Raw genomic sequence first — 14,228 nt, 5'->3', positions numbered from 1 at the left:
TTAAGCTCTTCAAGTTAATAATGTACATAAATTTCTCTAGAAGAAAATCATAACTTCATATATATACACATATAAACACATATATATATAAACTTGAATAATTTTTACTCAAGACACATCAATTTGGTTCAAAATTAAGGCTTATAGTGAAGTTTCTGAAGCAATTTTATAATCAGCACTCAGCAGAATGATTATAATAGATGATTCCTAAAGGTAAGTAAAACACAAGTTATACACATTACAAATTTAACTGATCTAATGCATAGGAGTATATCCACATAGAATAGATGAACATCAGTCTCTCTTTTCACTGTTCTCTATTCCTCCTTCTTTGCCTCCACCCTGCCCCTAGTCAATGAATGGTGAATGATTTAAAAACCTGCTCATTTTAAACATCTTAAAACCAAGGCAGGTGAGTGACATCACACGAACAAGTTTGCAGTAGTACCCGGCGTTGGCCAGGTGCATGTATTAAATGGCTTGGCGATGACATCTGGCCCAACTGCCACTCACAGGAGGCACGGCTTTTGTGTTAAAACTCATGTGTGTGGTAAGTATATTTCACTAAGGCATGTGGCTATTCACAGCATCCAGGCCATCTGGGTATCTAATGCTCTGTTGCACATCAATACGGGCAGGCATCCTCCCCCAGTGGCAACTGTGCGGCACTACTCTCCCCCTCCCTGCTCCAAGCAAAATCATGGCCATCAGACAGAGAGACAAATAAGCAAGATCAGAGGCTTCAATAGATCAGCATGAGTCCCTGGGGGAAGTCACAGTGGCAGTGGGGGTGGTTTCAGATCAGGCCAAGAATGGAGACACAAAGATGGAGCAGTACAAACTGCACAATATCTGGCCTGGGATGTCCATGCCTGGTTCCATGGAAATACTCAGGAATCAATAGCAATAAGATAGTATGATGTCAACTCTAGGGATATTATATGTGAATCTTACTCTATGTTACTTACCTGTACCTTCTGGAACAAGATCTTGTGATGTAATTCATTAATCAACCAAACATAAGAGGCTGATTGTTTATAATCACCTGAGATGGTCATTGTCCTTTTTATCACTGTTATTGGTACTGCCTATAAATAACGAAGATCTAATCCTCATTGTACCTACATTAGGACCCTAGGATACAAGAATGAATCTATAACGAAATGACTGACAGTCTCCTACGTGGTTGGGAGATACACTCCAGCAGCAGCATGATGGACTTGGGAAAATTCACGAAAGACACACATTGTGAACCTGGAGGGGAGCACAAAGGGAAGGAGAGGGAACTTGGGGGAGGGGGAAGGGAGAGTCCAGCACCAACTAAATTGTATCCAAAAGCAAACAAACAAACAAAAATTAGCAGTCTACAGGTCTGCGAAAGCCAGATGCAGACACACCACAGAAGCTGTGGCACAAACACCGCAAAACATTTTAGAACGTAAAGAAATGTAAAAACAGAAGAGAAATGGGGAAGGGAGGTGGAGACAAGGGTTATAGATAGGCTCAGGAAAGTGTAAAATAGAGGAGTCCACATACACTGCGGTAGTTCTTATGCACTCGGGCTCTGCTGTCCCAGCTGTGTGGCTGTGTCTCTGCAAGCATCTTACCATGCGAGGCTGAGCTCTACTACATAAAACCACATGGGCAAAAAGGTGCAAGAACCGTCAACACTTCTCTTCTGCATGGCTTATTTTAAAGCTGAGGCAACAGAAGCTCAGAAAATTACAAGAGACTTAATTCATGTGCCAGAGCTTGGGAGGGCCAGGCTGCTTGCCCCATTCTGGCGTCAGTTTCCTTACATTCGCATCCTGAGTCTGAGAAGCCCCTCACATGTGAGAGCGACCTGTCACTGTCATCAAAAGGCACCAAGCAGGCAGGTCACTGCTGGCTTCGCGGTGACATTCTCTGTTTGCTCTAAATGAAACATTCAGGGATGCCAAGTGCAGATAAGAAGGACGGAAAAGACACAAAAAGAAAATGAGGAGCAAGCATTGGATTTCCTATATGTCACATCACGATGCTTTTACCTCATCGTAGAACTCTGGGTTTTGGTTATGATGCGAGACAACGGCATAAGCGTTTGTCGTGAAAACAGACCCTGCAGGTTTACCATAAATACACTGCAAAAGAAGGAAACAGAGTCACCGTTCAGAAGGCAGTCTTGGAATGTGACATCATGCAACCACATACACTCAGAGGCACAAAAACACGGCCAAGGCCACCTGGTTTCGCCATTCTGAATCACAGACACAGGCATGCCACAGACCACTTGGACAGCACCTAACTTGTCTTTCTGGATGCTCTGCAGCTTTCATGCATCTAAAAAATGCAATCCCCCACTACTGGCAGCAAGAAGCTTAAGAGTCAATCATTTGGGAGGAAAATTCTCTCAAACCAGGTCTATAAAGCCTCTGTCACATTATTTGTGTTCCTTAGCAGGAGGGTACGCCCAGAAAACACACGGAAGTGAGATTAGTGGGTTGTGGTGCAGAAATCAACTGAAATCCATGCACAGATTTTTCACAGTACACATTTTTCTGGAATTTTGGAGACCTAAATATGAGAAGATCTCCCTTAGCCAATCAGCAATATTGCCTGTATGCTCACTGTGCAGCGACCAAAGTGAAAAGGTTTTTTTTATTATTATTGTTATTTTTAGGTTAAAACACAGAGTTTTAGCCTAAAGGACTTTAAAAATGAATACCTAGTAAGCTATGGGCAAATCTACTGTTATCATACATTGTTAAAATGTGGCACATTTAGAGCCACATTTTAGAACTTGTTGGCTTTCAGGCATGCCATTAAAATCAATGTAAGGCTCTCTGTGGTTCTATGGAATGCTGCAACTGCATCTGTGATGTGAGTTCTTCACTTCCATGAGCCTAATAAGTCTTAAGATGAATACAAAGTTGGCATGCCAAGTGATGAACTGCCTCACTCTGATACTTAAAGGCCAACTAAGACATTGGGATCCTCTATGAGTGCACATCCAGTGCTCCTTAAATACGTTCCTGAAAGCAATTTGCAAGAAGTGCTGAGAGGTAACCTAAGACTCCTTAAGTACACAGAAAGATAATGTGTGGAGGGCAAGCAGCATTTCTCATTTGCACTAAAGGGAGAACCAGAAAAAATACATCAAATTGGTGGCAATAACTAAGTTCTCTCTGAAAAAAAAACCCTAAAAACCCAAAACACCCCTCTTTTGAAAGGTAAGTGCTACTGAACAGTGATAGAGGGGGCATGTTAGCCGCTTCCCCTAAGTGGTTTGGTTATAGGACTAGCCACTATAGTGGCCTAAGCCTCGGCCTGTAGCACTGGCATTCCACAAAGGCTCTGGTTCTAGCACCAGCTGCTCCACTTCCCATCCAGCTCCCTGCCTGTGGCCTGGGAAAGCAGTCGAGGATGGCCCAAAGCCTTGGGATCCTGCACCCACATGGGAGACCCAGAAGAGGCTCCTGGCTCATGGCTTCGGATAGGCTCAGGTCCAGCCTTTGCAGCCACTTGGGGAGTGAACTAGTGGATGGAACATCTCTCTCTCTCTCTCTCTCTCTCTCTCTCTCTCTCTGTCTCTTTCAATCTGCCTCTCAAATAAAAATAAATAAATCTTAAAAAAAAAAATACCAGCCATCCATGCCTCTAACTTAAGCTAGAAGTGGGGAGTCAGATAGACACTGTGCAATGGCTGACTGTTCTATAAATTTCCTTTTAGGTCTGGTCCATGAGAGAAATAGCAAATCAGAAAATCCAGCTAGGGAGAATGAAAATGTAAAGGCACTGTCATGTGACAGGCATTTAAGGATTGCTGTATCAGGGTAATACTTAGATTCTACTTTTCACAGATCACAAATCCATGTCTGAAGACAGCATCTGACCAGACAAAGAGGAAAAGTCATATTTCAGATCAAAGCAGTCATGTTGTGCTTCTGTCAGCGCAAAGCCTGTTCAAATTTCAAGGAGGAAGGAGTTCACAGTATCCTGTTCGAACCATTATAAGCTCTCAGGTCAGGAGAAAATGATCTAGGGACTGGAAATCAGAGGGCTACAAAATCCAAAATCTCATGTAGAGAAACTTACTCCAGTGTAGATCTATGTGTGCCCCCATCCCATTTTGTGATCTATTTCTATTTGAACTAACCCTCATAACCCATGTGCAAGAGAAGGAAATATTGCTTTTGCCACTTCAGTACATTCGCATTTTGATTTTTGAAATATATTAAACTTAGAGCATGAGAACATCAAGTACCCATATCTCCACCTCTACCATCCCCAGGCGAAGTGCAATGCTTATCAGCATCATAAACAAACCTTTAGAGCACAAGCATCACTTTCATCTGAATCCCGGAATTCCACGCAGACGGCAATATTCCTCGCCTAAAAGGATTATTTAAAATGAGTCACACTATGGGAAGATTACAAATAATAAAAGTTCCGGTCTCTGAAAATGTGTACCATTTCGCTGTTTACCTTGGCAAATGTCTTCTGGCTATCATATTTTAATTGCAAGGGATATACATACAGATGGTTTTTGTAAACAGTAAATGGATAGCAATATTTTGTCATTTCTGGAACAAACTCTTCAACCTCCACAGCAATATTTTGACAGTTCTTTTCAAAAGGCTTCAGGGGCACATATGAAGATGTGATGCAATCTATAATTGAAAAAAATACAGGAAAGGAGCATACCATTTAACAACCCTTAACACTCTCTGGCATTTGTAAAATCTTAGAAGGATAGTGTTCACAAAGCATAATTTTAGAGACAGAATTCTCAATAATTGACAAAAAAAGCCATACAGCCATTTTAAGAACCCAAAACAACAGGATGAGTAGCCTGGTCCAATTTTAGCGGAACCCTTCACACCACACGTGGATTGCTTTTCATTCTCAATGTCGAGTCATTTGCCAAATATAACACATCATAATTTTGACGAAGTTACACTGCAGAGAAATACACTGCAGTTTCCCTCCCACGGCTGCAATTTAGCTTTCACTGCAAATTTTTATTAGTATCAGGGAAAGAAATAACAGTCAATTTATGCTTCCAATTAGCTCATGGCAGGTCACTTTTTAAAAAGTTCACTGGGTGCAGGTGCAAATTTTCACCTAAGAAATAGAAGAAGCCTTTTCAAACAACAGATCTTATGATGTGTTACAATCATAAATGCCATATTCCCAAATGTGAAAACACCAAGCTCAGAGAAAGTTTGGCAGCACATGGTACAGAAGTCACCACTGCAGGCAAGGTTACGCATATACTTCAGGGGGTCTAAGACTGCTCCTCCTTACTGTAGGGCGTGAGTGATGGAGAAGGAAGACCCAGGGTGAGCCAGACCTGAGGACACAATAGTTCTGGTTCGGTTTGTAATTCTCTGATTACTAAAGTGGCACATAATTATATTAGGATATCTGCAGATACAGAGCAAAAGTACACAATAGTGATTAACCATTGTACTACTCAAAGACAACTGCTGGTAACATTTTATTTTCTTCTGATGCTGCTTCCAGGCACATTATATATTGTAACATAGACATTTTTACTATGTGTATATCTTCTATTTCTGACACTTGATCTGATGCCTTATTTCAGAAACTGTAAACCCCAGTTTTTAAAGACTGCACAAAGCTTCGTGACACTGATGTGCCATGATCATCGTAATCATGCTGAGAGTGTCAAACTCCAGTTGTGTCCAATTTCCCTCCAAAATAACTAACACGGCAAAGAACATTCATATGCATAAACTCCTGTCTGCATGTGAAATGATTGCTTTTCTAAAAATAACGTTTATTTTCTTAAAGGACAGAGTTAAGAGACAAGTGGAGAGAGACAGAGAAAGAGAGCTTCCAACTACTGGTTCACTCCCTAAGTGATTGTAATGGCTAGAGCTGGTGGTCCAAAGCCAGAAGTTTTTCCTAGGTGTTACAAGTGGGTGCAGGGGCCCAAGGATTTGTGCCATCCTTCACTGCTTTCCCTGGCTCATTAGCAGAGAATTGGATCAGAGGTGGAATACTCAGGACACAAACTGATGCCAATATGGAATGTTACTGCTGCAAGTGGCAACATAACCTGCTAACACCACAGTGCCAGTTTTCAAACAATTCCTTTAGGGAAAACAATCCCCTGTACTCTTAGACAAAATGTATGTTGGATACCACATTTCTAAGTCTTTGGTGACTTTTCATTGGACCTAAAACAGAATCCAATCCTTAAAATTATTACCTTGAGTTTTACCACTCCCTATTATGATCTGATTTCTCCTGCTTCATCTCCTTTCTCCCCTTTTGCTGCAAACAGTACGCTGGAGCTACAATGGCTTCCTTTTTGCTTATACCAACCCAGTGCATTGCCACTGCAAGCCTCTGCAATCTATGTGGTACCCTCAGTCCCAAATGCATAGTCCCCACCAGCACATGCTGGTTCCTGCTGTCTATTCTGTTTCTGATTGTCAACATTGCCTTTCCCAGCCACTCTTCTGAAAGCAGCTTGCTTCCATTAGAAACTACAATTAGTCATTTATTTGTTTGCTTGTTTGTTTACTGTCACTCCTTCTGGATCTTACTGCTTAAGTTTAAAGCACCAAGGAGCTGGTGTTGTGGTGTAGCAGGTAAAGCTGCCACTTGTGCCACACTGGCATCCCATATGGGTGCTGGTTTCTGTCCTGGCTACTCCACTTTCAAGCAAGCTCCCTGCTGATGGCCTGGGAAGGCATTGGAGGATGGCCCAAGGCCTTGGGACCCATGTGCGAAACCTAGAAGTTCCTGGTTCCCAGTCTCAGGCCATTCTAGTTCTGGCTATTGCAGCTATTTGGAAAGTGAACAAGCAGATGGAAGAGCTCTGTCGTCATTTCCCCACTACCCCTATAACTCTGACTTCCATGTAAAACAGAATATTTTAAAAAGCACCCAGGGGCTAGCACTGTGGTGTAGCAGGTAAAGCTAATGCCTGTAGTGCTGGCACCCCATATGGCTGTAGGTTCAAGTCCTGGTTGTTCCACTTCTGATCCAGCCCCCTACTAAATGCACTTGGGAAAGAAATGGAGGATGGTACCCGAGTGCATGGGCCCCTGCACCCACATAAAAGACCAAGAAGCTCCTTGCTCCCGACTTTAGATCAGCCCAGCTTCAGCCACTGAGACCATCTGGCCAGTGAATCAGTAGATAGAGAATTCTCTCTCTCTCTCTCTCTCTCTCTCTCTAGTGCTCTCACTCTCCCTGAAACTGCCTTTCAAGTAAATACATCATTTCATCCTTTTAAAAAAATAAATGTACCTAGCAGGTAGTTAACAAATGTTTTTACTCAATAAATATTTGTTTAATCAGTGACTAGATAGAATCTCAGAACTGGAATGCCTTACCAAGGATACCAATTGCCAAAGGGTGCCTCTATCTGTGACAGGTCATGGTACCTGGCCAAAACAGTACCAGCCTTAGGTGGCTTCATTTTTTATGATTTATTTATGTTTATCAGAAAGTCAGATTTACAGAGAGAAGGAGAGAGAGAGAGAGAGAGAGAGAGATATCTTCCATCCACCAGTTGACTCCCCAAGTGGCTGCAATGGCCAGAGCTGAGCTAATCCAAAAACAGGAGACAGGAGTTTCTTTCATGTCTCCCACATGGGTGCAGAGTCCCAAGGCTTTGGGCCATCCTCCACTGTTCTCTCAGGTTACAATCAGGTTGCTGGATGGGAAGTGGAGCAGCTGGGACATGAACCAGCACCCTATGGGATCCCAGAGCATGCAATAAGAGGATTTAGCCACTAGGCCATCACTCCAGGCCAAGGTGGCTTCATTTTAAATGTTTTTTGTAGGAGTGGGCATTTACCCTGGCAGCGAAGACCTGTGTCTCATCAGAGTACTTGGGTTTCATTCCCAGCTCTGGCCTCTGACTCCAGCTTCCTTTTAAAGTAAACACCTTGAGAGGCAGAACTGACAGCTCAAGCAGTTGGGTTCCTGGCATTCACGTAGGATACCTGGATTGAATTTTTACCACCTGGTCTTGGCTTATCCTAGGTCCAGCTACTGTGAGCATTTGGAGAGTAAACCAGGATGGGAGACATTTGTCTATATGTGTTTGCATATGTCTGCATGCCTCTCAAATAAGCAAACAACATTTAAATTATAAAATAAAAATTAATAAATTCACTTTAAACATTTTCTGTAAGGGCCAGTATCATAGTGTAGTGCTTTAAACCACCATGCACAACACCAGCATCCCATATCCAACCACTGGTTTCAGTACCAGCTGCTTTGCTTCTGATCTAGCTCCCTGCACCAGGGAAGGCGATGTAAGTTGGACCATGTACTTGGAGTCCTGCCAAACATGTGGGAGACCTGGATGGAATTCCAGGTTCCTGGCTTTGGCCTGGCCCAGTCCTGTCCATTGCAGATATTTGGAGAATGAACAAGTGGATGGAAGATCTCTTTCTCTCCCTGTCACTGCCTTTCAAATCAAAAAAAAATTTTAAATTATAAAATATGATACATCAAAAGCATCATGCTTCAATTTGTGTTAGAATTATTCCTGATCTTGACTGTTCTGACATTATGTACTTAGCCATTTCATTTTTTAAATGTTTTACATTTGTGAATTTTTTGAGAGGCAAAGACCACAAGCTCCCATTTGCTTGTTTATTCCCTAGGGAGCTGAAGCCAGGATCTAGCAGCCTAGTACAGGTCTCCTGTGTGGGTATCAGGAACTCAACTACTTGAGCGTTCACCATGGTCTCCTGAAATTTGTACTGGCAGAAAAATGGACTCAAGTGCAGGAGCTGTGGATTGAATCTTGGCACTTCAGTATGGTACGCGGGTATCTTAACTACCACAACATCTCTGTCCCTAGCTGCTTCATTTCACTGCTAGCAAATGACCTTTTGTGTCTTCTCTTCATTTTTCTCCTAGACTCTTAGGATCTGATCCTAAGACAACAAAAGAAGATGTCCTCATTGTTTGATCTCCTAACTAATGACAGGAGAAATGCACCTAAGATAAAACGCAGCAGAAACAGACTGAGGTACACTCCAACATCATCTTATGAAACAGTATTATGGCAAAACCAACATAATTTACTTCCCAACCTGTATTCACCATATACACAGGGTCAAAGACCGTTACCTCCAAAAATCATGTCTACCTGAAACCTCAGAATGCGTCTTTATTTGAAAATAGGGTTTTTGCAGATGTAATTAACTAAGAGGATATAATAATGGATTGGAGTGGGCCATAAACCAATATATGTGTCTTTATAAGACCCTGACTCCAGATTTCTAGCCTCCTAAGCATTCAACTTTGTAATACTTTGTTCCAGCAGTCACAGGAAACTAACATACCACAGACACAATAAGAAAAATGCTGAAAAGATAAGAATCCGAGAGGTGAAAATAATCCTTAAGGTTTATGTGCAATATGTTTGGTTCTTACTTGATAAATCCACAGGAACACATTCTACTGTGATGTTTAGCTGTCCAGGAATAATCTGCAATTTGGTTTTTTCTGGCCTAGATATAAAACAAGGAAATTTTAGAAAGTAAAATTATGAGTACTAAATACACCAGTAACGCTAGATCCAAACATTAAATCTTAAGTGTTCAGTTCTGTCCATACACTACCTAATTATTAAGAAATGGATAATTCATATTCTAATATGTTCATTTATAACAATAAGGTAACACACTTACTTTTTGTATTCTGAGAGCAATTTGAGAATGTCTTCATTTGAAAGCTTGCTACTATCTTGTTTATACAAAGGGGAAAATCTTCCATCAAGATCCAGAGAGCCTTGAATATCTTTGAAAATGGGTCTAGAACAGCAGTAGAAAAAGGCTTTTTTATGTCTAGAGTTCAGACAAACTCAGAAGATATTAGCACTGATGGGAATGTAAAATGGCGAAACAGCTTTGGAAAATTTAGCAAACATGTACTCAGGATTTCATAATGTCACACCATAGGCATATTTCCATGTGGCACATGAATGTTTACAGCAGATTTCTTCACTATAGCCCCAAACTGATAATAATTCAGATATTTATCAGGAAGTGAATGGATACACAAATCGGATTATATTCATACAATAGATACTATCCCAAAATGAGCTACTGATGTTCAAAATGATACGGATGAATCTCAAAAACATATTGAGCACAAGAAACCAAGCACAAGAATCGATATTGCCTGGCTCCATTTCTATGAAGGTTTGAAACAGAGAAAATCCACTTATAGTGATAATTAGATTGGGGTGGAATGACTGACTGGACAAGGACCTGAAGAAACTTTCTGAGATCATATGTTCTAGAATCTTGGTAGTAATTATGACTTTACACATCTGTGCACATTCATCAAGCTGGACATTCAAAAGGTGTGTTACTTTATCAAAGCTAAAGCACATCTCAGTTATGTTGATAACATTTATTTGAAGGGAGCATATGGCCCAGTAGTTAAGATTCCCCTTGGGGTGCCCACATCCTATGTTAGACTGTCTGGGTTTGAATACTGGCTCTGCTCCCAATTCTAGCTTCCAGCTCATTTTATGCACCTTGGGAGGCAGCAGGCAATGGCTCAGGTGGTTGGGTCCTTGCCACCTATGTGCAAGCTAGCACTGAATTCCCAATTCCTGGGCATTCCAGGAAAGAACTGGCAGATGGGAGGTTTTTCTGTCTCCCCAAAACTAAAATTAATGTTTTTAAAAATAGGATTAAAGATCCAGAGAAACTCTTAACGATCTTTAAAAAATTAAATCGGATCTTTAACATAACTTTGTATGGATAATTTATATATGTAGACTCTCTCACATGAATTTGAATTACTCCCCACCCCTGCTCTTCTCCCATTTTTTGAACACCTATTTTACTGATAAAATGGGAAGTCAGGCTCATGCACCCAACACACCTGAAGGGGAAGCAGTTCCTAATTTCCCCTGGCAGAACCTCTGAAGACACAGTTATAACCACTAGCCCTATTGTTCTCACTTGTAAGCATACTTCCTTTATTTCCAGTAAACAACGCTTTATCATGTATTTATTAAGTACTCCAGCCAAGCCTTTGGAGTAAGTTTTTGATAGTGCCAACAAGCAAGATAATCCAACAATGAAAAAATTAGCATAATCGCTCACTGGAACTGGAGAACAAAAGTTCTAACATTAAAGATTTGAAAACTAATCTTGGACCCGGCAGCGTGGCCTAGTGGCTGAGGTCCTCGCCTTGAACGCCCCGGGATCCCATATGGGCGCCGGTTCTGATCCCGGCAGCTCCACTTCCCATCCAGCTCCCTGCTTGTGGCCTGGGAAGGCAGTTGAGGACGGCCCAATGCATTGGGACCCTGCACCAACATGGGAGACCCAGAAGAGGTTCCAGGTTCCCAGCTTCAGGATCGGCGTGCACCGGCCGTTGTGGCTCACTTGGGGAGTGAATCGTCTGATGCAGGATCTTCCTCTCTGTCTCTCCTCCTCTCTGTATATCTGCCTTTCCAATAAAAAAATAAATAAATCTTTAAAAAAAAAAAAAAAAGAAAACTAATCTTGCAACCAGCAAAATCAGATCAAACAGCTACTGCTGAGGCTCGAGGGGAAGTCTGCCACGGTGGTCTAGAGGGGACTCTGAAGTCAGTTGCCTGGGTTCTGAGCCCAGCTCAGCCACATGCTGTGGGAACTTAGGTAAGGATCTTTTTTTTTTTTTTTAACTTCTGTGCCTCAATTTCTTCATCCCAAGATGGGAATAACAGTAGTGACCTCTTAAGAAAATATACACTGAGCATGGAGTGCTTTGCTTGGAACAGAGTTAATCTTCAATAACTAAGAATAAATTGTAACAGCAGCAGCCACAACTGACTTTCCAGGCTGCAGCACTGCTGACATGCTTATGTTAATAAGCCACATTTCATCTTCTGGATCACTTACATACACCAATCTCCCTATTCTTGGCCACTCACATATCTCTTGCCTATCATTTCTTTTTTTCTCAGTGTGCACAATGAGATAATGATACCTTTTCAGCTACCAACATAAAATACATTTTGAGACCTTTCACAAAAATGAAATGATTATAAATAGTGACAGAGATGAGTTAATTAACTTAGAATCTCCTACCCTTATGCTAGTCCCCAGCACCCACTGAACATAACTGATTGAATTATTCAGAACATGGTGCCCTTTCCCCAGAAGTTCCAGTGAGCTGTACCGGCTGTATCACAAACAAGCCAGTAAACCTGTACTTCAGTGGGGAGGGGAGACAAGCAAGAAACATGTTTTAGGTCATCACTTGCAAGAGTTGGATAAAATAATGAAAGTTAACCTAACATATGAACTATAAATAACACGTGCTTCCAAATACACTACCCCCAAAGGATCTGCTCAGTCTATCACCAGGAAGCAAGAAAATCTATTAATTAGTTACACACTAGCACTTCATGGCTATATTCTTTGTCAAACAATTTTAGTATGTACTACAGAATTCTTTCCTAATAACTTTTTAAAGTATAAGCCAAGACAACTCTAAAATAGAGGGCATACTACTATAACTCACAGCAATCTATGGTCTTCTGGAAAAAATTCCATCACTTGGGCAAAGAAGCAGTGCTTTTAACACAGTTAAGTTAAGATCAGTAACCCAAGCCTAAGAAAATTTCCCTAAAGCAAGACAGGAAAAAAATGACAGGGTCTTTGATGCATAGTAAATTCTTTTTTTTTTTTTTAAGATTTATTTAATTGGGAAGGCAGACCACATTTATAGAGAGAAGGAGAGACAGAGAAAAAGATCTTCCACCCTCTGGTTAACTCCCCAAATGGCTGCAATGGCTGGAGCTGAACTGATCCAAAGCCAGGAGCCAGGAGCTTCTTCTAGGTCTCCTACATGGGTTCAGGGTCCCAAGGCTTTGGACCACCCTCCACTGTTTTCCTCAACCCATAAGCAAGGAGCTGGATGGGAAGTGGGTTTGCCGGGATTAGAATCAGCACCCATATGGGATCCCACTGCTTGCAAGGTAAGGATTTAGTCACTGAGCCAATGTACCAAGCCCGATGCATAGTAAATTCTAATAAAGAATTTTTATGCCTCAAGTGTCACAACATAACAAGACTCTTGAAAGTTCATGAAAATGATAGTACAAAAAAATTCACATGGATTTAAACATTATTTGTGCCAAAATGAATTCTTTCTAGTTCTATATTACATGAACTTTGGGAAGTTTTCTAACTGGATTACCAGTAACAGACAGATAAAATGCTGATAAGGACAGTGGCCCTCATCATCAGATTGAGTGTGAACAGAAGGGCCAGGATTATAATTGCACAAACCTTGCAGCCCAAGCAAAGGGCATTCTGTATTGTCCAAGGCGGCTACACACTTGTTTAGCTGTCCTGTGTACCTTCTGGGCTGTCTAAGATGAGAAAGAAAAAGATAAACTCATATTTGTTCTAATAGCCATAGACCCACCCTGAAAAATAACATCATGAGGCTTTTAAAACTGCAGATATGAAATTCATGGCATAGGTTCTCTTTCAATAAATTAGAAAAAAATAGTTTCCCCAATTTTCCAATATCAAAGACTAAGAATCTAGAAAAAGTACAGGAACAGCCTCAAATCAAAACACAATATGCTACTCAATTTCCCTAATCTTTAACAATTTTGCATTCTATCATTAGCAAAGCCTTTACCATTGTATCAGAAGACAGACAAAACAGATGTCAGATGTGCATAGTAGCAAAGAGCTCTATGAAGAAGACCTTAAGCACTTTTAACACGTATTTCTTTTCTCAATGCAAACAAATGCTCATCATTCTTGGGAGAAACTTGTTCTGCATATAGTCGACCTTTCCACTCAGAAGACAAGGAGCGGGTGGCCAGGAGTCAATGCAATTAGTCTAGTGTGGGCAGGAGACGCTGCTTGCATAGTCTCTGCAAGATGACAGAGATTAACTGCCTCTGGAGTCCAGGCAGGCCAGGAAATGCTGGCTGGATGCTTCTCCCCAGGGATACAGCATGCTACGGGCTTTTATCTCTATCACTGAAACACTTCTTTCACAAATCAGCCAGATGTCTCTTCAGCATCCTTTACCTAATAAATGCTATTGCGATACACAACACAATGCTACATGCAAGAGATAGACACTTCATAAGCAATACAGCAGCCACGGTCCCACTTAAGAATTGTACCATGAGGACCTGGAGTGATAGCAATAGTGTAGTGGTTAAAGAATTGTACCATGAGGCCTTTCCCTCTCTGGACCTCATTTTTTTCATT

The 14,228-nt window shown here is 41.3% G+C and overlaps 1 protein-coding gene across 2 annotated transcripts in view; it reads right to left on the bottom strand.

The window, feature by feature from the left end:
* Window positions 1–14,228, bottom strand: part of DOCK11 (dedicator of cytokinesis 11) — a 235,980-nt gene that overhangs the window by 139,047 nt on the left and 82,705 nt on the right. For both annotated transcript variants that reach the window (XM_058659209.1, XM_004587632.4), the window contains exons 14-19: window positions 13,281–13,363; window positions 9,672–9,794; window positions 9,415–9,491; window positions 4,465–4,649; window positions 4,306–4,371; window positions 2,028–2,120 (exon numbers count right to left, since the gene is read on the bottom strand). In XM_058659209.1, the coding sequence (XP_058515192.1) occupies window positions 2,028–2,120; window positions 4,306–4,371; window positions 4,465–4,649; window positions 9,415–9,491; window positions 9,672–9,794; window positions 13,281–13,363 (627 nt within the window). The remainder of the gene's footprint in view (window positions 1–2,027; window positions 2,121–4,305; window positions 4,372–4,464; window positions 4,650–9,414; window positions 9,492–9,671; window positions 9,795–13,280; window positions 13,364–14,228) is intronic.

This window comes from Ochotona princeps, chromosome X, assembly GCF_030435755.1.
Source record: "Ochotona princeps isolate mOchPri1 chromosome X, mOchPri1.hap1, whole genome shotgun sequence".
Classification (NCBI taxonomy): domain Eukaryota; kingdom Metazoa; phylum Chordata; class Mammalia; order Lagomorpha; family Ochotonidae; genus Ochotona; species Ochotona princeps.
Note: the sequence above shows the minus strand (reverse complement) of the source record. Positions and strands in the feature narration are given on the sequence as shown.